The 25,510-nt window shown below is 36.9% G+C and overlaps 1 protein-coding gene across 1 annotated transcript in view; it reads right to left on the reverse strand.

Annotated features, from left to right (window-relative positions):
- Positions 1-1,040: 1,040 nt before the first annotated feature.
- epha4b (eph receptor A4b) overlaps positions 1,041-25,510 on the reverse strand; it is a 126,799-nt gene continuing 102,329 nt past the window's right edge. The window contains exons 12-17 of the mRNA XM_051916221.1: positions 16,931-16,992; positions 12,858-13,067; positions 9,403-9,552; positions 7,457-7,650; positions 6,305-6,442; positions 1,041-4,820 (exon numbers count right to left, since the gene is read on the reverse strand). Coding sequence (XP_051772181.1) covers positions 4,721-4,820; positions 6,305-6,442; positions 7,457-7,650; positions 9,403-9,552; positions 12,858-13,067; positions 16,931-16,992 — 854 coding nt within the window. The 3' untranslated portion in view covers positions 1,041-4,720. The remainder of the gene's footprint in view (positions 4,821-6,304; positions 6,443-7,456; positions 7,651-9,402; positions 9,553-12,857; positions 13,068-16,930; positions 16,993-25,510) is intronic.

The following is a 25,510-nucleotide window of genomic DNA, read 5'->3' on the forward strand; positions in this document are numbered from 1 at the left end:
GCTTTACTGAATGTTTTTTATATTTAGGTCTTAATTCTGCTTATATTAACAGTGCTGTGGATGACATGTAAAATAGACTTACAAATTATATATATATGCATTTATTTGATCAAAAATACAGAAAAATATTGTGAAATATTATTACAATTTAAAATAATGGTTTTCTATTTTAATATACTTTAAAATATAATTTATTCCTGTGATCAAAGCTGAATTTTCAGCATCATTACTCCAGTCTTCAGTGTCACATGATCCTTCAGAAATCATTCGAATATGATGATTTATTATCAGTGTTGGAAACAGTTGTGCTGCGCAATATTTTTTTATAACCCATGATATTTTTTTCAGGATTTTTTGATAAAAAAAAAGGTAAAAAAGAACAGCATTTATTTAAAATATAAATATATTTTGTTACAATATACACTACTGTTTATAAGTTTGGAGTCAGTAATTTTTTTTTTTCTTTCTTTTTTTGAAAGAAATTAATACTTTTATTCAGCAAGGATGTGTTAAATTGATAAAAAGATTTATATTGTTAGAAAATATTTCTATTTTGAATAAATGCTGTTCTTTTTAACTTTTTATTCATTGATGAATCCTGAAAAAAGTATCACAGGTTAGAAGAAGGTCACGTCAAGAAAAAATTATAGACTTTTTAGAATAAAATCTCAAGTATGGAGAAAAAATTTACTATTTTGAAAGTAATAATTTTGTATATGTTTGCTCATCATGAAATCTGAAATTGTCACAATTTGTAATGTTTTGGTGTGATTCATAAACCCTTTAAAATATTTCAGTAAGTCAAACTTGAGGTTATGTTTAAACTCAGATGTATATTAAAGTTTTTCTGATTTTACAGTATTTTGGATGTGCAATACAATATACATCGTTGTGGATTGTATAGTGTGCACTGTCAGACAGATGCATCAGTGCATTTTTACACCTCTAGTAGTCTAAACCCAAGTTTAAAAACATTTGTGTCCCGAGGCGTCTGTGTGTATGTGGTGCGTTTAGAGAAGAAGGAAAAGAGATGCCAAAGCTTCAGGTGAGAAATTAAAAATATTAGCATTTATTACAGCGACATGAAGAACCTCAATGCGTACACCCTTTTTTGCGAGCTCATAGAAACCTGCAGTGTGTGAAGAGATGATGGGCACACAGCTTACAAAAGAACAGAGATCATTCACAAATCAGCCCAAACACATGTACAGAGCCGGGGCAGAACAAAAGACAACAGCTTCATAAGCAATGGTCATCATATTAACAACAGTCCACGTCCTTCTAACACGCTTTAGTCACACAAACACCTTCTTTCATTCATTTGGTGAGCAGATACACTATATAGATAGATTTCTTTACGCAGCTGTATTTGCAAAATGGGAAAGTTTATGTTGCAGTAGTAGAAACTGGAGCTTATGTTTTATTAATGGTTATTAATATTGCCATTATCATCATCATCAACATTGTTTCAATGGGATTTTATGCAGCCAATTTTGCCACATCAGCATATTTCCTCCCTAGACGTCTTTTTCTCATAGAAATGGATGAGATTCTGGCCTTCTGCAATTATTTTACATATTGAAATCAGTATAAGGTTCATTAACTAATCTCAGGATAGAAGAAATGAATTCATCTAAATGCATAATCACTTGTTTGAGGAAGTGTGTGAAAATATGCAAAATCAAAGAAAAGTGCAGTAGTGGTGATCATATCGGTATGATTTACACTTTTAAATGTTTTCTTGTTGCTGTTTTAATTAGAAAAACTAAATATGTCAACATTTGAAACATAGTACAAGTTTCAGCATTTATGCAAATTATCCAGTACATAATTTAATGGCATGATGATGGATTTTCCATAAAAATTGGCTGAAGGAACTGTGGTTGTGTGTGCTTAATTAAAGCCACTCAGAATCTGTGGCCTCAGAATTCTGACATATTTATTTTACTCATAATTACATTTCAAAAGAGTTTTGTTTGGAAGCTTGTTTCTACCACTAAAAAAAAAGATAAAAAATGGTAATTGTGACTTTTTATCTCACAATTCTGACTTTTTTCTCAGAATTGAGGAGATATAAACTCACAATTGCGTGTTATAAAGTCAGAATTGTGCAATATAAAGTCAGAATTTCAAGTTTTAAGTCAGAATTGTGTTATAAAGTCAGAATTATGAGATATAAAGTCAGAATTATGAGATATAAAGTCAGAATTTTGAGTTTTAAAGTCAGAATTTCAAGTTATAAAGTCAGAATTGTGAATTATAAAGTCAGAATTGCGCAATATAAAGTCAGAATTTCAAGTTTTAAGTCAGAATTGTGTTATAAAGTCAGAATTGTGAATTATAAACTCAGAATTTCGAGTTTTAAAGTCAGAATTTTGAGTTATAGTCAGAATTGCGAGGTATAAAGTCAGGATTTCGAGTTTTAAAGTCAGAATTTCAAGTTATAAAGTCAGAATTGTGAATTATAAAGTCAGAATTGCACAATATAAAGTCAGAATTTCAAGTTTTAAGTCAGAATTGTGTTATAAAGTCAGAATTGTGAATTATAAACTCAGAATTTCGAGTTTTAAAGTCAGAATTTTGAGTTATAGTCAGAATTGCGAGGTATAAAGTCAGGATTTCGAGTTTTAAAGTCAGAATTTCAAGTTATAAAGTCAGAATTGTGAATTATAAAGTCAGAATTGCACAATATAAAGTCAGAATTTCAAGTTTTAAGTCAGAATTGTGTTATAAAGTCAGAATTGTGAATTATAAACTCAGAATTTCGAGTTATAAAGTCAGAATTGTGAATTATAAAGTCAGAATTGCGCAATATAAAGTCAGAATTTCAAGTTTTAAGTCAGAATTGTGTTATAAAGTCAGAATTGTGTGATATAAAGTTCTGACTTTTTTTCCTCAGAATTCCAAAATATAAACTCACAATTGTGAGTTATAAAGTCAGAATTGCATTATATAAACTCGCGAATCTGAGAAAAACGTCAGTATTTTTTCCCTCACAATTGTACATTATAACACACAATTGCGAGTTTATATCTCACAATCCTGACTTTATAAGTCGCAATTGCGAGAAAAAAAGTCAGAATTGCGAGATAAAAAGTCGCAACTACCTTTTTTATTTTTTATTTCATGGCGGAAACAAGCTTCCATAGTTTTGAGTAAAGATATTCAGCATATTCGAATCCTTTCGGCAAACAAAAGCAGTGCAGGAAATTTGGAGGAAAAACCCTACAGATTCCGAGTAGCTCTTGCGATGTTACAGTGTTGAGCTGAAGAATTGAAACAAATCACGACATAAAAGAAATGACATCAGGGAATCGTGATCCGAAATATGATTATCTCTCAGTACCATCCGTTCCTGTATTTATGTCTCATATATATTTAAATAAAACAGGTAGACTTTGACTTTACAGAACCTCACTAGTACAAAAATATACAGTGCAGCAAATCAGTCTCGGTAAAGTTAGCATGAGGAATTTAGTTCAGCCCAATAGATGTATTAAAACCCTTCCGTCCCTAAACCACAAGCACCCGCGACAGCGCCGCGGATCGAATGCGTTTCCACAAACAGCAGACTAAAACAACGGTAAACATGTCGAGCCTGGCTTTAATATCGAGCTCCAGCTTCTCAGTGACGCGATGATAAATACTATATACATTATACTTCATGATATCATTTCTAAGGGGAGGACGAGAAAAAGAGAGAGAACTGCACAGTTAATAAGGCATCTAAAGTCAAGCAGCTAAGAGCACCACTTGAGTGAAAAACTGCAGTCACTGTCACCTGTCAATCAAAGATGAAGCTTAGGATCCATGCTACATTCCAGAGATGAGTTATTATCGGCAGACGACGGTGATGAACGCCACCACACGGCCGCTTCCTCCTCTTCATACTAAATAAAAGTACATCATTACAAACATTCTAGTTTTTCTTGTGTTTTCTCTTCTTTTTTTAAATCAACACTGTACATTTTATACACTATAGTACAAGTCGCCACACACTACGAGTGTAAACGTAAAGACGATGCGAACGTGCCGCACGCGTTATAATCACGAAAATGATGTTGGCATTTCAATTTTTATTTAAGACATATCTGGAAGTCAAACGGTTTCTTATTCAGATGAGCGAAGAGCAGTTATTTCTCGGCTAAACAGAATATAATGCTCTTATCTTGTCGTCCTGCGCTCACGTGCGCTGACACGGCCTCTTTCGTCGCCATCTTTGCTGGAGGAACGCAAACTTCTGTCGTCTTTCCGTCTGAATATTGGATTCTGCGACCTGAATCCATCGGTGCTCAACCATTGCCTCAGTTATGACAAAATAAATATACTATAAACATCTTCTGTTATGGTACTGTGGCTTATAGTGGACTGATATCCCAAACATGGATGTGAGAAAAACAAACAACAACCCTCTTTTTCATGAACAACAGTCCGACCTTTGATATGCAAAACGTCACCAATGAAATGCACAAGCTGTGAATTCTCCCTAATGTATTATTGTTCCTTTATTTGTTTAATAACCATACTTCATATCAGATTTGCCGTGGCCTTGTCAAGCGATTGTAGGTCAGTCTCGGTGTGTCCCTCTGCTCGTAGGAAGCTCGGACGTGCGTGGACGGAAGCCAGAGTGGTCGTATGCGGGAACTGTACGGTGAAGCTGCTGAAAGGGACTGTCGTGGGAGCAGTTGGGAACTCTCTCAGTCTGTGCGCTCTCAGGCGGTTATACCTGCACATGAGTCCCCTGTGCGTGAAAACTCTGGACGGCGGAGAGAATCTTCTTTTGGTGCCCCACCAGAGTCACACCCATCTTGCTTAACTCGCTGAGGAAGAAGGGACAAAAAAAAAAAAAACATGTTTCAAGAAATCATGTAATACTGAATGCAGCTTATTTGTTGTTTGGTTGTAGAAGAATCAATTAGAGAACAATATATGTAAGAGCACACTCTTAATTAATTTATGATTTCACTTTTTTTTAAACAACAAAAACGACATCTGCAAAGATGCATTTCAACGCTCAAAGTTAAATTTTTCTTTTAAGAACTACAACAAATGGCTGGTAGGGACTACAATGAGCTTCTTCCTGAGTTGGTGACATCACAAACCCCAAAATTTACATAAACCCCACCCCCGAGAACACACAACAAAGGGGGTGAGGCCATGTTGGGCTGCTTTAGAGAAGAGGAAGAGTTGTTGCAGTAGAGTGTTGTTGACATGCCGAAAATTTACGCCGGACTGCTTCACAAACGAGAGTCAATTCAAAGCTGGATTTGCACAAAAGATTAACATGACGGCACATGCTAGTTGATGAGTTGAATCAACTCCACAGCAACTACGTAAATTTATCCACTAACCATTCAGAAACATCTAAATGTTGTAACTTCTTCCTGAGTCTCTCCATCAGTGTCGACTCCGGTTTGAACAATGTAAGGCTGAACACCGTTACTCACAATCCTCATTTTGGCTGCGTGAGATTCTCCAGCTTTGTTGTTGTTGAGCAACCGAAGCGTGAGCTGTTAAAGCTCCGCCCTCTTCTGGAAAGGGGGCCGGGAGCAGCAGCTCATTTGCATTTAAAGGGACACACACAAAAACGGTGTGTTTTTGCTCACCCAAATAGGGGCAAATTTGACAAGCTATAATAAATGATCTGTGGGGTATTTTGAGCTGAAACTTCACAGACACATTCTTATATTACATCTTGTGAAAGGGGCATTATAGGTCTCAGAGAATGATGTCTCAGAGAAAGTGAGTTTCTGAGTAATTGTTTTGCCCTTACTGAAAGGGGAAAAAAGTACAGTAATCAGAACCTATTTGATGTTTAATATACTGCAATGTGGAGCAAAAAGAGCCGAAGAGATTTCTTTGTGGGTGGAGTTACCCAGCAGCACGTTATGAAAATACAAACCAATCGACTTTTTTTGCATGACACTTTTCGCAACTGAACTGACAAAACTGAATTTTCAGCATCATTACTCTAGTCTTCAGTGTCACATGACCCTTCAGAAATTATTTTAATATGCTAACTTGCTGCTCAAGAAACATTTCTGATTATTATCAATGTTGAAAACAGTTTTGATACATTAAATATAAAAAATAAAATAAAATAAAATAATAAAATAATAAATAAATAAATAAATAAATAAATAAAATTAAATTAAATTAAATTAAATTAAAATTAAACAATAAAATAAAATAAAATAAAATAAAATAAAATAAAATAAAATAAAATAAAATAAATAAAATAAAATACCGGTCCACCCACTTCCAAAGATGTGAGTCTTTATATACAGTAGGTACACAAGCTTACCACATGCTGATGTACAGTATGGAATCTAGAGAAACGTAGCCCGCGCTGGCAAAATTGTCCTTGTACTGGCCCATATTGACAGCGTCTAGCCATTCATCCACCGTACTCACGCTGAACTCTGGGGTGATGGGGTCTTCCCTGGAAAGGAAATTGAATTTGTATCAATTGTGGTGTGGTTCAATGCTAAAGAATTGAGATCTGCTCTTGCATAATAAATCGTCTTTGGAATTGTAGGTTATAGTGTTAAGGCTTCAGCTTCAGGCCTACAGTTAACGAAAATCTAATCAAACTGTCATTCGTCTCCGAATTTAATGATAGCTATTTTTCAGGGCCAACAAAGCAAGTTGATCTAAGAACTTCCTCGCACTTCCTTGTGAGAGTCGATATCTTGAGCAATTTCATGAGAAGAGGATAAAAGTTCAGGAGTCGCAGTTGAGGTTAAAACCCATTGTGTTGCCGATCCGTTCTTCATGACAGACGGGTCAGGATCACACTGTTGATTGACAGCTGCAAGGGTCAATTCAATCTCAGACCTGGGATGTATTTAACGCCCTCGTTCTTCTTTGTCCTCTTCGGACACAGAGGGATAAATGACGGCAGGTTGGGCTGCAATCAGAGAGACTGTGATGGGCTTGAGGAAGCGTATATCTCTGCCTCTCCGTCTCCTGATAAACCGCTCTGTCTCATGTCAGGTTTTACAATGGGGGTTCAGGCTATCTATACGACAACGACTTTTTACAAAGCTGCGAGACGGATGTCTGCTGGAAAAGGATCAGTGACACTAGGTTTGGTTATATTAGACAATATGGAGTTTATCGGCATGTTGTCTCACATTAAACAAAAGATTTGAGAGTTCATGGGGCAGACAAAGAAAAGCTGGATTGGATTTTCTCTGGATTTATTTGAGCTGTTAGGGATTTGTTTTTGTGGCTTTTAAATGTTTTATCTGTACGTCACTTTAAAAGAGACAATCCTTTGGTTTAAACTGGTGTTGTTCAGCGTGTTTCATGTTTCCACCACTTTATCATTGTTAAAACAAGATTTAACATGATTTATTGCACTGTAACCATTACTTAACCCAGGGTCTAAAAGTGGCCTCAAAGTGTGAAAAGCTGAATGTGAATGAAGTGCAGGTTCATATCAGTTTCTCACCAGACGGAGCTGTTGGCGAGCTCTTTCAGACTGTTGGGGTTGCGGATGAGTTTGTCAAGAGTGTTGACGATCTGCCCAAATTTGGGCCGTTCGCTTCTGGTCTTCTCCCAGCAGTCCAGCATCAGCTGGTGGAGGACCACAGGGCAGTCCATCGGAGCGGGCAGCCGGTAACCCTCATCTATAGCTTTAATCACCTGAAACAGACACATGCATCAAAAAAATGATACAATGAAAGAACAAAACATGAAATTGCACTTTAAGAAAAGTCCACAAAAATAGGGCCAGAATTTTCCATACTGATTTTTCACAGGTATTTTGCGCATATTGCACTGTGTTGTGTTTTAGAGTTAAAGGGAATGTCCGGAAACTTAAAGGGATAGTTCACCCAAAAATGAAAATTATCCCATGATTTATTCACCCTCAAGCCATCCTAGGTGTATATGACTATCTTCTCTCAGACGAACACAATTGGAGTTATGTTAAAAAATATCCTGGCTCTTCCAAGCTTTAAAATGGGAGTGAATGGAGATTTTGAAGCCCAAAAAAGCTCATCCATCCATCATAAAAGTAATCCATAAGACTCCAGAGGGTTAATAAAGACCTTCTGAAGTGAAGCGATGGGTTTTGTAAGAAAAATATCCATATTTAAAACTTAATAACAAGAGTAACATTCCAGGATTTTTCTCCATATAGTGGACTTCACTGGGGTTCAACGGGTTGAAGGTCCAAATGTCTAGAGAAACCATTGGCCATTTTCTAAAAAAAATAAAAATTATATACTTTTTAACCACAAATGCTCATCTTGCACTGCTCTGAGTTGAGCCACGCATTACGTAATCATGTTGGAAAGGTCACGCGTGACGTAGGCGGAAGTACCGCGGTAGGGTGAAAAACTCCATCTCATTTTACCTTTTTTGTAAAGGCCGTTTGACTTATTATTTGTACGTTTGCTTTGTAGACACTTGCACAGTACTTCCGTCTACGTCACGCGTGACCTTTCCAACATGATTACGTAATGCGTGGCGCATCACAGAGCAGTGCAAGACGAGCATTTGTGGTTAAAAAGTATATAATGTTTATTTTTTTTAGAAAATGTCCGATGGTTTCTCTAAATAAGACTCTTATTCCTCGTCTGGGATCATGTAGAGCTCTTTGAAGCTGCACTGAAACTGACATTTGGACCTTCAACCCGTTGAACCCCAGTGAAGTCCACTATATGGAGAAAAATCCTGGAATGTTTTCCTCAAAAACCTTCATTTCTTTTCAACTGAAGAAAGAAAGACATGAACATCTTGGATGACAAGGGGGTAAGTAAATTATCAGGAAATTTTAATTCTGAAGTGAACTAATCCTTTAATGTAAGTATATTACTTTATCTGAAGGAACTCTTGTCTATTACATGGTGTAAAACATTAGGACCTACAGTATAATTGAGACATTCAATGGTACGACACATCTCCTATATGACTATAACTAATTGCTACGGTTAAACATCCGCTGTTCTCTGCCACTTCATGTTCTTAAATCAAAAGAACTATTTTCTTTTAGACATGAAACATTCTTCTTTGTTTCAGAATGAGCTCTAAATCATTATCAGCCGTGCCCTGAAGGTCTTCAGGATTTCTCTGACATTTCCTCTGATGGTAATAAAGAAGGAAGTCAGAAAGTGTTAGCATAATACAGCAGTGAGAGATGAAGTGTGTTTAACTGGCAGGAGCAGCTGGACAGCTCTCGTTTATGAGCCTCCTAAAAACCATTGTCATTCGAGTGGTTTCTATACAGACATCACCGCAGGAAGATTTCACTCGCAAGGACACGTTGCTCAGAGACTCTGCCCCCCCGAGAGGCTCCAATGGAAATGATATTAGTGGAGATATTAGATATTAGAGGAGCAGATTTCAATTTAAACAATACACGCGAGAACACGAGTTCTCAAGGACACTTACGTCTTGATTAGACATCTCCCAATAAGGCCGCTCTCCATATGAGATCACCTCCCACATGACGATGCCGTAACTCCAGACATCACTGGCTGAGGTGAACTTCCTGTACGCTATAGCCTCAGGAGCCGTCCATCGAATGGGGATTTTTCCACCCTGATAAAGAAAATAAAAAGATGGTGTTTCTTTAAATTCGGGGTCTTTCATGCCCTAGGGGTTGATTTTAATTTTGTTTTGTTACAGTATATGAAGGTATGGAAGCTTGTTTCCGCTACTAAATAAAAAAATAAAAAGGTAATTGCAACTTTTTATCTCACAATTATGAGTTATAAAGTCAGAATTGCGAGATATAAAGTTGCAATTCTGACTTTTCTCACAATTGCGAGTTTTTATCTAATTTTTTTTATCAATTCTGACTTTTTTTTCTCAGAATTGTGAGATATAAACCAGGAATTACGAGTTATGAAGTCAGAACTGCGAGATATAAACTTGCAATTCTGGAAAAAAAAAAAAAAAAAAAAAAAAAATGGACACAAATGGACATTATAACATGCAATTGCGAGTTTATATCTCACAATTCTGACTTATCTCACAATTGTGAGTTTTTATTCAACTGTTTTGGGATTTTTTTTTTTTTTTTTTTTTTTTTTAAGTTAAATGCCTTCATAATTTATATTTTCTACCTTTTAAATAGATATATAATTATTGTTTGAAAATGATTTCTGTCATTTTCAAAACTTTCAGTTCCACATTTGTGGCATCATTTCCACCAGACCAAACAAGATTTCTCAAAAATTAATGTACTTTGTTACCGAAGAGATAAATTAAATATGACACGTGATATATAAAGAAAACAAAGGAAAAAAAATCAAGGTTTTATTGTGCATAGTTTCCAATGAAGCTGTAAATTATGCAAACAATTTGAAAATACACTACCGTTCAAAAGTTTGGGGTTAGTAAGATTTTTATTTATTTATTTATTTATTCAATTTTTTTTTTTTTTTTTGAAGAAATTTCCACAAAAAAATATTAGGAAGCACAACCGTTTTCAACATTGATAATAAGAAATATTTCTTGAGCAGCAAATCAGCATATTAGAATGATTTCTGAAGGATCATGTGACACTGAAGAGTAACAACTGCTCTATTAAAAGAGAAAACAGTTATTTTAAATTGCAATAATTCAGAATATTAGAATTTTTACTGTATTTTACTGTATTTTTGAGTAAATAAATGCAGCCTTGGAGAGCAGAAGAGACTTACATTTTAAAAACAAAAATCTTACTGACCCCAAACTTTTCAACAGTAGTGTATGGTTTAATTGTCTCTATTTCAGACACATAAATGCTATCTATAAAATTAGCTTTACTGTAGAGTCGACCATTATATTTCAGAAATGTTAAAATTGAATTCCCATCATTGTCATTTCCACCACAAAATGCTAGTAAACACAATATATAACCTGAGATGTAGTTGAAATGACGTTGTGGTGTAATTTCCATGATAAAAACGATATAATTCTGCACCGTTGAACATTGTTAGTACACTAATAAAATTAATGAGCATGTGAAAAATGCATTTTAAAAGATTAAAGAAACACTCATAAACAAACAGCAGAATAGATACCATATTTGCCATTCCTTTTCCAGCACTATGACTGGGTCTGTATTTCCCCAAATGCCTTTTTAAATAGCTGCAGTTAATCTCTACAGTCAAAGTCAAACAAAAGACAAACTGGCTGTACTCTATATAGACATACGTGACGAGAGTGCCAAAGAAGAGCAGCAGGGCCCATGGGGTAAAATCATTTACAGAGAATTTCAAAAAGCGATCTTTACAATTTTTTAATTATATAACGTCACGGCACATAAACGGCTGCCTCGCGTGGCCTGGAGGGTTTTGTCTCTTCATGATTTCAGGACTTGAAGCAACGGGGCACGGGGCATTGAATGTCAGAGACACTTATATTTTAAGAGTTCCTCCCTGTGAGAAACACATATTTCGCCTCAGACACACACACACAAGGACATGAAAAGGCAATCTGCAGGGGTCCGTTCAGGGCTGTACAAGCACTTCCCTCCCTTGTTTGCATGTGACAACAGATTCTCCTGCTGAGTCTATGCTTTGTCCACCCGAGTGGACACCGACGGCTACACACACACACACACACCCTCACGTCCCTCTCTTGCCCTTGGCCTTCATACGCATCCACAGGGTGCTCACCAATTACCGAGCTGAGAAGGACAGAGAGAGCTCGAAGAACGAGTGTAGGGGGTTCGGAGGCGGTTGTCCTGTCAGAAACGGATGTAATTAATACATGCTGGGTGGACAGAGAAACTGACCCCTGAGAAGGCCAACATCCCGCCTCTGTCTCGTTCTCTCCGTGTCTCATCTTAGGCTATGTCCACACTAGAGCATTTTCATTTTAACACGCCGTTTTAAAATGAAAACGATCCTCGTCCGAACTGGCATTTCAGAAGAGATTTCAGTGCACACTACGCGACCGAAAACGTATGTCACATGACCAGTGCTTGACCTGCTAAATGCGTGTGTATTTCAGCAGTGTGTGTAACGCAGTCACTCTTACTAACCACTTTGGCAGGTTGAATTTTATATATAAAATATATACATTTTTCAATTGTAGTCTTTTAAAAAGGCATCTGAAAAAATAAACTAAGTGCAATGTAGTCAATTTTTCGATAATTATCGATACTGAAATATCTGAAATGCTTCCGATATTCATTTTCTGCAGAATAGACACACGATTCCAGCTGCTCTTTCTCTCTCTCTCATCTCTCTGACAGCGAGTCGACACACAAACCGCCTCGTTTCATTTGATCCAAATGAATATTGCTGTTGTTACAGGGCTTGAATTTCGCCGTGGGATTGCGCGTATTGGGCATCATTTTACTCATTCCCGCAGATTTTGTTCTCACACCCAAAGTGCGCCACATAAAGCCGCCTCTCAGTACTAAATTAAGTTATTTTTTGCTGCTTATTGAGCTTAAACAGTCAAATACACACAAAATAATGTCAAAATGCCGGCCTTGGTGAGTATTCACATAAACACAGTCAGTTATGTTTGAAGTGAACATAAACAGCTGAGAAAGAAAACGCATGTGTAACTTTATCATGGATCTTAAAGTGACAGCAGCCTAATAAACCTGCTGACAAATTATGAGATAATATTAAAAATATCTATATGACAGATTTCCTTATGGTATCGATGCCAAAATTGTGGCCAGTGAAAATGCTTAGTGGATAGTAACTTTGGAAAACCATTAGACACAGTGGCTGGTTAGCAAAAAAACTGGACGATGATGAAAGCTAGCTTTGAAAAACCAGTGGTACTCAAATTTATACTGTAAACAAAAACATTTTCTATTAGTTAAGTTCCTCCTTTATTCCCTGTTTTTGTTCAAATTGATGATGACTCACTCCAGGATCTAATATAATCTTTACCCGTGTGGTGTACGCAGCTTCAGGGTCGTCCTCTAGCACTCTGGACAGGCCGAAATCGGACACTTTGCACACCAGGTTACTGTTCACCAGGATGTTGCGAGCCGCCAGGTCACGGTGGACGTAGCTCATGTCGGACAGATACTTCATTCCTGAAGCGATGCCACGCATCATCCCCACCAGCTGGATGACCGTAAACTGGCCGTCGTGTTTCTGCAAGACAAAGTAGTGGCACATGTTGTCTAGATTGTACAGGTGGTGTATACTGTGAAAACAAAGGTTGGAATAAAATTGAAAACAATAATAATTATTATTATTATAAAAAGTTATTAAAATGAATATTAATTTCCTTCGAAATGTCTGAAGATTTTCTTCCTGTTAATTTTTTTACATTACATTATTCAGACTTCATGCATTTTTCAAACACTCCATTTTCACAGTTCCAATGGTTTTGCCCTGAGTTCTGATTCATTATGCAAAAGACTCTGACCTCTGGTTTTAGAGCTCTTTCTGCCATAATTGCTATAATGTTGACAGGCCTTTATTAACGTAAAACCATCTGGATTTGGTGCTTCTGTTAGCTAAACAAAAGAGCTCAGACATCCATTTTGCCTCAAAAACAATCTTCGCAATAAGCAATTAGCCCGATGTCTTAATCTCCATATCTGGGCAGTACACTAATCTTGTTAAAACCCCACTTTTGTACCTCCGAGCAATATCAATCAGAAACATGAGCTCGTATAGTATTTCATGCATCATAATGTGGGTAAGTTAATTATGCTGTGTTTTGTGAAATGTGGCCGGGTGATTGATCGTCCGGCCTGATCAACTGGTTGTTATCAATCTACTGTCAGAAGCCACACTACTTACAGGAAGAGCAGAGAGAGGCAGATATAGAGACGGAGAGAAATAATTTGTTTTTCTACTAGTAAGTGATGCTTAACTGATCTGTCTTCTAATTAAACACATGTAGCTGGGTGGCCGAACTATGAGCTATTAGCCATAAAACAGACCCCATAATTATATTAGCTTTTTATGTGGGCTAAGGGGGTATTTATGGGATTCATTATGTACGCTGCAGAAAGATCGAAAGTCTCAGACAGGCCCTTTTTTAGGGGTGGGGGGGTGTTAGATTTCATTTTCATTTTCTCAAAGTGTAGGCAATTAAAAAGAGTCCTGACTTAAAGGAAAACGTATCTGTGCTGTGCGTAATAAAACTTCGTGGCCCGATCCGCTGGGTGACAAAGGCGGTAATAAATTAGTGAGGATTGCGGAGGAGACATTATGGCAGCGTGGTGGAGCGAGCATAACCTTATTATAAATCTACTGAGTTCATTTACTCACTTCCTGTCTCTGTACGTGACACATTTGCAACACGTTCACTCAAATACATGCTCAAGTGTTATTATCTTTTACTAAAAACTAAGAAGGGTAATGCTTTATTTTGATAGTCCACTTTAGACATTCTACTGACTATAAGTAACTTTACAACTACATGTCAACTAGCAGTCATTAGAGTATTAGTAGACTGCTTAATATCTACTAACACTTTATTTTGATGCTCCCTAACAGACATTCTACTGACTATGAGTAACTTTACAACTACATGTCAACTTATTCTACTAACCTGGGGTGCGTTTCCCGAAAGCATCGTTAGCCAACTATAGTTGTAAGTCCCATTGAACTCTATTGGTAACAACGGAACTTGCGACCATAGTTCGCTTTGGGAAACGCACCACTGAACCCTAACCTAACTGTCTACTAATTCTCTAATGAGAGTTAGTTGACATGTAGTTGCAAATTGACAGTTAGTTGTCATGTAGTTGCAAATTAATGAGTTAGTTGAGATGTAGTTGCAAATTAATGAGTTAGTTGACATGTAGTTGCAAATGAATTAGTTGACATGTAGTTGCAAATGAATTAGTTGACATGTAGTTGCAAATTAATGAATTAGTTGACATGTAGTTGCAAATTAATGAGTTAGTTGACATGTAGTTGCAAATTAATGAGTTAGTTGACATGTAGTTGCAAATTAATGAGTTAGTTGACATGTAGTTGCAAATTAATGAGTTCGTTGACATGTAGTTGCAAATGAATGAGTTAGTTGACATGTAGTTGCAAATGATTTAGTTGACATGTAGTTGCAAATTAATGAGTTAGTTGACATGTAGTTGCAAATGAGTTAGTTGTCATGTAGTTGCAAATTAATGAGAGTTAGTTGTCATGTAGTTGCAAATGAGTTAGTTGTCATGTAGTTGCAAATTAATGAGAGTTAGTTGTCATGTAGTTGCAAATTAATTAGTTGACATGTAGTTGCAAATTAATGAGTTAGTTGACATGTAGTTGCAAATTAATGAGTTAGTTGACATGCAGTTGCAAATTAATGAGTTAGTTGACATGTAGTTGCAAATTAATGAGTTCGTTGACATGTAGTTGCAAATTAATGAGTTAGTTGACATGTAGTTGCAAATGAATGAGTTAGTTGACATGTAGTTGCAAATGAATGAGTTAGTTGACATGTAGTTGCAAATGATTTAGTTGACATGTAGTTGCAAATTAATGAGTTAGTTGACATGTAGTTGCAAATTAATTAGTTGACATGTAGTTGCAAATTAATGAGTTAGTTGACATGTAGTTGCAAATTAATGAGTTAGTTGACATGTAGTTGCAAATGAGTTAGTTGTCATGTAGTTGCAAATTAATGAGAGTTAGTTGTCATGTAGTTGCAAATGAGTTAGTTGTCATGTAGTTGCAAATTAATGAGAGTTAGTTGTCATGTAGTTGCAAATTAATGAGTTAGTTGACATGTAGTTGCAAATTAATGAGTTAGTTGACATGTAGTTGCAAATGAGTTAATTGACATGTAGTTGCAAATGAATGAGTTAGTTGACATGTAGTTGCAAATGAGTTAGTTGTCATGTTGTTGCAAATTATTGAGAGCTAGCTGTCATGTTGTTGCAAATTAATTAGTTGACATGTAGTTGCAAATTAGTTAGTTGTCATGTAGTTGCAAATTAATTAGTTAGTTGTCATGTAGTTGCAAATTAATGAGAGTTAGTTGATATGTAGTTGAAAATTAATGAGTTAGTTGACATGTAATTGCAAATTAATTAGTTGACATGTAGTTGCAAATTAATTAGTTGACATGTAGTTGCAAATTAATTAGTTGACATGTAGTTGCAAATTAATGAGTTAGTTGACATGTAGTTGCAAATTAATGAGAGTTAGTTGACATGTAGTTGTAAAGTTACTTATAGTTAGTACACTCTAAAAATGCTGGGATGTTTCGACCCATGTTTTTAAATTACATTTTTAAACCAGTGGTTGGGTTTGTCCATATTTGACCCAAACATGGGTCGAAACATCCCAGCATTATTTAGAGTGTAGAATGTCTAAAGTGGACTATCAAAATAAAGTGTAACCCAAAGGTGAAAACTATTTTTGTGAGCAGAAATAAAATAATGTATTATTATTCATAAAAAATAATTAATGCAAATAAATAAACTAAACTTTCAATCAATAATAAACTGAAATAAAACATCAAAAATAAAGAGTAGGCAGACTATATATGGCAATATAGTGCGTAACGCAGTTTAATTCAACCACTGCTCTGAAAAATCCGAATGGCACCATGCAAAAGATGGGGATATTCTGTTGAGTCTAAACAGAAAATATTTAACTAAAAATAAGTATATAAAACACAACAGAAATATTCCATGACATGAAAACTAAACTGAAACAAACAATCCCGAAACTTACAAAAACAAAACAGAATTTTCAGATAGTATTGCAAATTTGAAGAAGTCAAACTATAATAACCTTGGCACGTTCGCTGTACAACAGAAGGATGCAAGAGCCCTAATGGACAGTATGCAACTGAATCCGTGCTGCCTCAACCAGGCATCCATTCCATGCTTAATTTCCCTCCAGTAATAGACTTTCAGGGAGGTATCCATGGCTTATACCCTTGAGCGATGCTCGTTTATTGGCTGTAGGTAATTAAATGTAAGGCAGCATCTTAAATGGCATGTGAACATCGGTGTGGATTTGTGCCACTGGCGTTTTGCCTTCCTCACCTTCAGGAAAGTATCCAACGATCCATTCTCCATGTACTCTGTAATAATCATCACAGGCTTGCCTGTAGACATAAAGAAAGAAAAAAAGACAAAAATACAAGATTTACCATCAGCCTAGATGGAAGGAAAAAAACATAAAATGTCCTAACAGATTGATGATTCTACACAAATCCACACAGAAATAAATCATGGTAATGGTGTCATTAATCCTTTATAGCTGAGATGCTGAATAACAGGAATGAAGGAGAGAAGAGAGGAGGCTAAACCCTGGCCACACTCTCAGCCCCATTATTCAGCATGACAGACCTTCATCAGAGCCTTCCACCATCAAAGACAGCAGTTAATTAACCCCGGCTAATCCACGGAGAACCAATTAGAGAGCTTTGTTGCCATGATGGGCGGGCAGGACAGTCAATGAGAGCCGATGGGAGGGCACTGCACCTGTTGTGGTGGGCATGAGCAGTGATGGATGGCAAGTAGCAAAAGGAAGATCTCTTAAAAGAGCTCAAAGTTTGTTTTAAAAAATGAAAGCAAAGCATCAGACCCCAAACTAAGAAAACTGAACACACCACAACCGCCCTCTCACCAAAACCATGACCAAGTTGGACAAGTATAAATCTACCAACCTCCCAAATGTGACATTGTAATCATAACATTATACATGTGTAAGTTCATTAACTTCCACAACTGTTTTGAAACCTAATGAGCTGCTTACAGCATTTTAAGTGCACTTCTGACACAAGGGATCCAAAATAAACTGCTGCTTCTTCTGAGGCTCTGTTGACACCTGGTATTAAGATGCGTTTTGGTTGATTGGATCACAAGTAGACGACACTAAATACAAGTGTAAACGGGGTGTAAAACGTTTTGAGCTTGTCCACTTTCGACCACTTCCAGAAGAAGTTGAAAACACATTCGACCGGATTACTTTTGTAGTGTAGATGCTCATGTGGTCGAATGTGTTCAAACAGCCACAAAAGACTGTCTACTCTCCGTCTACTGACCTAATGCGTAAACATTAAGGGAAGCGCTCTAGCCAGACGGGATTTAAACTTTGTCGACTGAAGACTCAAGTTTGGTTTGAAGATGAAAACCGTACCAAGCACAGTGTTCTCTCATCATTCCTGATTTCTAACACACATAGCTGATTGGTTTGGTTTATGGATTATAATCAGGGCTTGACATGAACTGTTTTGCTCACCAGCCACTGTGGCTAGTGGTTTTCCAATGTTTCTAGCCACTCAGTATTTCCACTGGCCACAATTTTGACATTGATACCATGGGAAAAACTGCTGTACAGATATTTATAATATTATCTCAGAATTTGACAGCAGGTTTATTAGGCTGCTGTCACTTTAAGAGCTGATGCACGGATCCATTATACTGTTACACATGTGTTTTCTTTCTCAACGGTTTACATTCACTTCATACATTACTGACTGTGTTTACTCGCCAAGACTGGCATTTTGACATTATTTTGTGTGTATTTGACTGTTTAAGCGCAATAAGCAGCGAAAAAGAACTCAATTTAGCGCAAAATCTATGGGAATGCGTAAAATTATGCCAACCAATCAGATGAATCTGTGGGTGGGATAAGCATATTCACATACAGACCAGCATATTCAGACGACAAACCTTCTGTTCAATTTCATTAAGCTGTTTTGAGCAAAAGAAGGCCACATGAATGGCCACTTACAAGGTAGCTGCTTCTGTAGATATTAGGCAACAATGCAGCAAACTAGTTTTGGAAGAGATTTATAGTCTTACAAACACACTCCCACTAATTGGCATAAGTTATACTTCTGCTGCCACCAATCTACCGCAGGGCATCATCTGCAAGCCGATATCTGAAATAAAGCGACAGAGTGAAATAAACAGAAAAATGTTCCAGTGCCTTGTTGAGTCTCGGTTAACAAGCTCTGTCATATTCCTCTCAATTCTCTGACCTAAATACATCACTCACAGGTCACTGAGAGTTCAGCAGTTTAGCGTCACTTGTAGGATTTGACAGAAACGTCCATGTACAGATTTGACGGAACGAATCAAAACGTGACAGCTGTGGTAAGATGACTGTGTCAAATGTGCTTGTTGATTAGTCGGTGCGTATGATTCTGGCGGTGTAAACCATGCTTGCCCTTGTTAAAGGGGCATATCAGTGCTATGTATGAACCTACACCAAGCATAAGTAGGTCTCATATACAGACACTGAATGCTAAGTGGGCATCCAGTGCTTCAGACAGCAGGAAACAGGTTATCGTGTTAGCACCCAGATGAGATACAAGTGTTAACATTCACTATTCACAAATAAAATGCATTATTGAATAAAATTTCCTACATTTAAAAATAAATAAATAAGTAACATACACCTGCAAAACACTGTCCGCACTGCATAACATCAAGCTACGTGTTTTGATGGTTTTAAACACAATTTTAATGTTAAAATGTGAAACAAGGTACCCAGAGAGAATACAAGCCTTGTTTTGTTTTACCTTTTCCAAATCTTTCCTTTCTGAATGAATTTGCCTTTTGAATGAATCAATCAGGTCAACCAATGATTCAATGACTCATTCATAAAGAGAGCCATTTACTTCATTCCTGAATGAATCAGCCATCAATGAATCAAATGAATGAATGACTCAATGACTTGCTCATTTATGCCGAGTTCACACTGCGCGATTTTCAAAGTCGTCAGAGTTGTCAGATCGTCGATTTCTCAGATCGCGTCTTTTTTTGGCACTCGCGTGAACAAGCACCGATTTGCCTCTGATTTCGCAAAATTAGTCGGTGAGTGAAAATCGGGCCTAAAGTCAAACAGTGTGAACTCGGCATTAGACATTTACCTACCTACTGACAGTTTTATTTTTCTATTTAGAGTATTATTTCATTAAAATTTCATTTTTTTTTTTTTCTATTTCCATATTAATAAAAAAAAAACATTAAAGGTATAGTTCACCCAAAAATGAAAATTCTGTCATCATTTACTCACCCTCATCAAGTCTTAAAGTTTATGTTTAATAAATTCTATGTTGAACCAAATATAATATTTCTCTCTACAGTTACTTTTTGTAATGTCTATTTGATGCTTTTCTCATTTAACACAATAATGACTTCCAAGGATCTTTTGGGGGTAGTTTCTCAGCCAAATTTGATGTGCGATTAACTTGCGATTAATTCGATTAATCGCCACATCATGCAATTAATTCGACTAAAAACTTTAATCGGTTGACAGCCTTAGTTATTATATTTTATTTCAGCTTGATCTCAATGATCAAAAACAGTTTTAGTTCAAGTTAACAATAACAACACTGATGCAAAATGGCTGTAGTAAACAAATCCTCGGTTACTACTCCAAAAAACTATGAGTACACAGAATGTGTGCCAGTGTATCAGTTGTGGGCTGTTGTTCCTGTCTCTCTCAGGGACGTGTAAACACCAGCCGTGTCAGTGCTGATAAATGACTTGCATTCCAGACATCTCCACTCTGGAATACTGAGATATGTGCTCTAGTCATATATATATATGCCTCTATGAGTTTGTGAAAAACAGGTTTGATCACCCCCCTCCGAGCATCACCACGGCAACTGGCTGGTTATACATCACCTAAAATTAAATCACTATCTCACTGAGATAAATGCCTTCCTCAACACCCCCAAACCTAACCCCCCATGTCTCATCCAAAAAAAAGGGGGAAAAAATGCAATTCCTTTTACTTTACAGAGGCAGACTAATGTAGCTGTCAGATGCAGAAAGAGAAAGAGAGGGAACGGACCGCGGAACACTGTGTTCTGGGAATGGCACAGCAACGGGTGGCAATCTGATGTCACTCTGTGTGTGTGGGACCGCTTTATCAGAAAGACAGTTGAAGCAGCAACTGGCATTGATCCTGAAAGAGCGGGTGGCCGAGGCAGTGCATCTGATCAGAGGAGCTTACGGCAGCCTCCCGGGGCCCTGACCTCAGCGGAACAGCCTACAGCCGAGCCCAGTGAGGGAAAACGCATGCTGGACTTGCAGTTAACACTGTGAGGGCAGATGTGAGGCTTTAACAGGATCACGTACACGCCTTTAAAGGGGACCTATTATGCCCCTTTTACAAGATGTAATATAAGTCTCTGGTGTCCCCAGAATGTGTCTGTGAAGTTTCAGCTCAAAAAATACCCCACAGATCATTTATTATAGCTTGTCAAATTTGCCCCTATTTGGGTGTGAGCAAAAACACACCGTTTTTGTGTGTGTCCCTTTAAATGCAAATGAGCTGCTGCTCCCGGCCCCCTTTCCAGAAGAGGGCGGAGCTTTAACAGCTCGCGCTTCGGTCGCTCAACAACAACAAAGCTGGAGAATCTCATGCAGCCAAAATGAGGATTGTCAGTAACGGTGTTCAGCCTTACATTGTTCAAACCGGAGTCGACACTGATGGAGAGACTCAGGAAGAAGTTACAACTTGTAGAATGAAACTGGACGTTTCTGAATGGTTAGTGGATAAATTTATGTAGTTTCTGTGGAGTTGATTCAACTCATCCACTAGCATGTGCCGTCATGTTAATCTTTTGTGCAAATCCAGCGTTGAATTGACCCTCGTTTGTGAAGCAGTCCGGCGTAAAATTACAGCATGTCAACAACACTCTACTACAACAACTCTTCCTCTTCTCTAAAGCAGCCCAACATGGCCACACCCCCTTTGTTGTGTGTTCTCGGGGCGGGGTTTATGTAAATTTTAGGGTTAGTGATGTCACAAACCCAGGAAGAAGCTTGTTGTAGTCCCTACCAGCTGTTTGTTGTAGTCCTTAAAAAGTGATTTGAAAAATATCTCCCTTTGCATTGAACTTTGAGCGTCATAACTTTGCAGATGTTGTTTATGCTCAAAAAGCAACATTACACACTAACTAAAGTTAAAAAAGTGAAATCATAATCAAGGACCCCTTTAACAAATATTAAAACTCAAATGTGGGTGTCCTCCAAATCGGAATTGGTTTCAAAAGATGGAAAATTAATTTCATACTAAACGCTATGGTGATAAAACAGCTCTGGTAAATCTTTTTGAAAGGTCATCTAGTGTTGATTTTGTATGTGGTGTTAAAACAACCGTCAGGCATGATTACAGCAGGCGTTTAACTAATAAAACCGCAACCTTACCGCAACTCTGGCAACCTTAAGGGGATTTTTTTTTTTAATTTCCCCTCTAATTCATGTGTTATCAAGCAATCATCTGGACATCTGATGTGGCATATTTTCCTGATGAGCTACAAAAAGGTTACGGCACAACCACGAGCATCCGGTGCAGACGGTGTGCTCGCGATCTCAAAAGCACACAATAGAGCTCATTGAGGGCTTCCTGCATTAGCATCACATGTCTTGTGAACAGAGGGCAGGCATATCTCTGTGATTTCACCCTCAAGACCTGTTCTTCTCTTTCTACTTTGTTTCTACAAAGAGACGAATATGTTTAACCCTTCGTGAACCCTGCGCGGCTGGAATAGCAGCCGTCTACAATGAGCTCTGTGTGTGCGGGAATGAATTAGCAGTTGATGTCAGTAAGTATGGCCTCAGGTACAGAGCTTCAACACAGGGTTAGGTTATAGATTTACATACTGTGAAGATCAGAAAACCCTGAGGGTGACACTAAATACAGTTAAGGCAGGTTTACAAATTATTCTTCAGAAGACAATGCTCTGTGTTAATACAATTCTGTATTCACTTTTCATAAGTGTTTTTTCCCCGTATTTTGAATTATGCATTGCATTATTTTGTTGTGTTTTAGAATTATGTCCTTTTCTATGGATTTTTTTGTCTTACAGTGATCATATAATGCAATTATGGGTTAAAAACAAACTTTGAGACATAAAAGAAGTTATGAAAAGGTTTATATTCTTTTTATACTTTATAGATACTTTATATTTCACTATACTATACCTAATATTTCACTCCACAAATAAGCAAAGACACAATAAATTGATCAAAAGTGACAGTAAAGATTTTTACACTCTAAAAAAATGTTGGGTTAAAAACAACCCAAGTTGGGTTGAAAATGGACAAACCCAGTGGTTGGGTTAAATGTTTGACCAACCTGCTGGGTAGTTTTATTTAACTCAACTATTGTTTAAAAATTACTGTCTTTCTTGCTTAAAATGAACCCAAAGTATGTTGGAAATTAAAATTCATTAATAAGTTTAAGGAAAAATAATTAAACAATTAAAACATTTATTAAATTGCTTATTAATAAATGTTCACCTTTTGATTATTATTGTTGCCTCTAGTAATTATGTGTCTGATTTTTAATTTACAACCTCTTTTGGGTTCATTTTAAGCCAGTCATATAGTCATTTTTAAACAATAGTTGGGTTAAATAAAACTACCCATCAGGCTGGACAAACATTTAGCCCAATCACTGGGTTTGTCCATTTTCAACCCAACTAGGGTTGTTTTTAACCCAGCATTTTTTTAGAGTGTATTCTGGGTTAAAAACAAACTTTGAGAAATAAAAGAAGTCATGAAAAGGTTTATATTCTTTTTATACTTATTTCACTCCACAAATAAGCAAAGACACGTTAAATTGATCAAAAGTGACAGTAAATACTTTTACACTCTAAAAAATGCAAACCCAAGGATTGGGTTGTTTTAATGTTTTAATTCCAAAATATGTTGGAAAATAAAAATCAGACACAAAATTAATACACTCTAAAAAATGCTGGGTTAAAAACAACCCAAGTTGGGTTGAAAATGGACAAACCCATCGAATGGGTTGTTTTAACCCAGTGGTTGGGTTAAATGTTTGCCCAACCTGCTGGGTATTTTTATTTAACTCAGCTATTGTTTAAAAATTGCTGTATTGCTTGGGCAACATTTAACCCAATCGCTGGGTTTATCTATTTTCAACCCAACTTGGGTTGTTTTTAACCCAACATTTTTTAGAGCGTATATTGTTACAAAAATTTCATTTCAAATAAATGCTGTTCCTTTGAACTCTCTAAAAACCCTAAAAATGTCACAATTTCCACAAAAATATTAAGCAGCACAACTGTTTTTAATATTCATAACAATAAGATATGTTAAGCACAATAGAATTATTTCTAAATTTTGTGACAATAAAGACCGGAGTAATGGTTTTTGCTATCACAGGACTAAATTAGATTTTAAAGTACATTAAAAGAAATAAATTAAATAACATACACACACAATATTACTGTATTTTGATCAATAGGCAATAAGAGGCTTTCAAAAATGATCGAAAATTTTTTAACATAAATAAATAATTTTTTCAAACCTTGATAGAATAATTTTCCCAACCGTATCTGATCAAGAAACATTGCTTATGTTGTTGCATTGCTGTAATCTTGGATAAAAGTGTCTGATAAATGAATAAACGTAAAATGTGACTTTTAAAGGGCAGAAATAAAGATTAAGCTGTCATTGTCTCTGGTGAAAGTAACAGCATGGATCCAGGTCTACATGTGTTGTGATATCTAGGACAGAGATTTAAAAACCATATCCACTTAGATAAAGCTGTCACAGCACGCTGCTGTCAGAGGCATTTTGCACAGAATCTCTTGAACTCTATACATACTTACCGGGGAAAATTGCCGGATAAATCTATTCCCAGCGGAGTCCCGCTGACCTACATGTTTGTATTGCAGGTTCGGTAAAAAATAAATAAAAAATACCTGCAACAAACTCAAGTAATCAATATCGCATAACACCTCATCTGTGTAATGCAATGCCCCTGTGATTTAGCTCTAACCGGTACTGTGGGATAATCATTAACGGAAACAGACCTTTGTTGCAGGTGATTTGTGTGTACACGCTAAAAAAAAATGCTTCATGACATCAGATACGAGGCGGATTGTGTAATTGCGTATGTGGAGGGAGGCACACGTGTATAAACACATGTTTGTGTGTAGAGCGGCACGCAAGAGGTCCCATCAGGACCCCAGCAGTGACACCCCTTAACAAGCTCAGATTCTCAACGCCGGCTCACCCATAGAGCGAGAACCCCTATTGCAAATAGAGTATTGATTTTACACCCCCATTAAACTGTTTTTATTTCGACAGCGGTTACTGTGGGAACAGCAGAACTCGTATCTCCATATATTCCTGCCTTTGATATTCAAGGTACTGACTTATAGGATTAAAGAGATATTGAGCAGGTTGATGCCCCGACGGCCCACTTTGTGTCCTCCCGCTACGATTATGAACAAAAGAACAAAAGCCGCTGTTCTTCAACTTTACAGTCTTATTGATTTTCCAAATGGTGTTTTAACTAAATGACACATGATGTACTTAGCACTGAGTTGTTGGCAAGAACAGACCCGGCGGTACATCGCAGCCCTTAATCTACGTAATTTAACACAAGAGTCTCCGCGAGACTTTAAACTTTCATTGTCCTCTAAACAAAGGAGCGGCGGTTTTAATGAATGCTTTCTCGAAATAGCAGCCACTTCGTTATGAGGAAAATCCTTTGCGGTGGAAAGAGCGCGATGAGAGGAGATGATAGCCTCCTCCAAATTGAATGCTTCCAGATTAGGCGATTGTTGGCACATAAAGGAGGAAATGAGAGATCCGGAAAGATCATAACTTTTCTGACAAACG

The sequence above is a fragment of the Ctenopharyngodon idella genome, chromosome 2 (genome assembly GCF_019924925.1).
Source record: "Ctenopharyngodon idella isolate HZGC_01 chromosome 2, HZGC01, whole genome shotgun sequence".
In the NCBI taxonomy this organism is placed as follows: domain Eukaryota; kingdom Metazoa; phylum Chordata; class Actinopteri; order Cypriniformes; family Xenocyprididae; genus Ctenopharyngodon; species Ctenopharyngodon idella.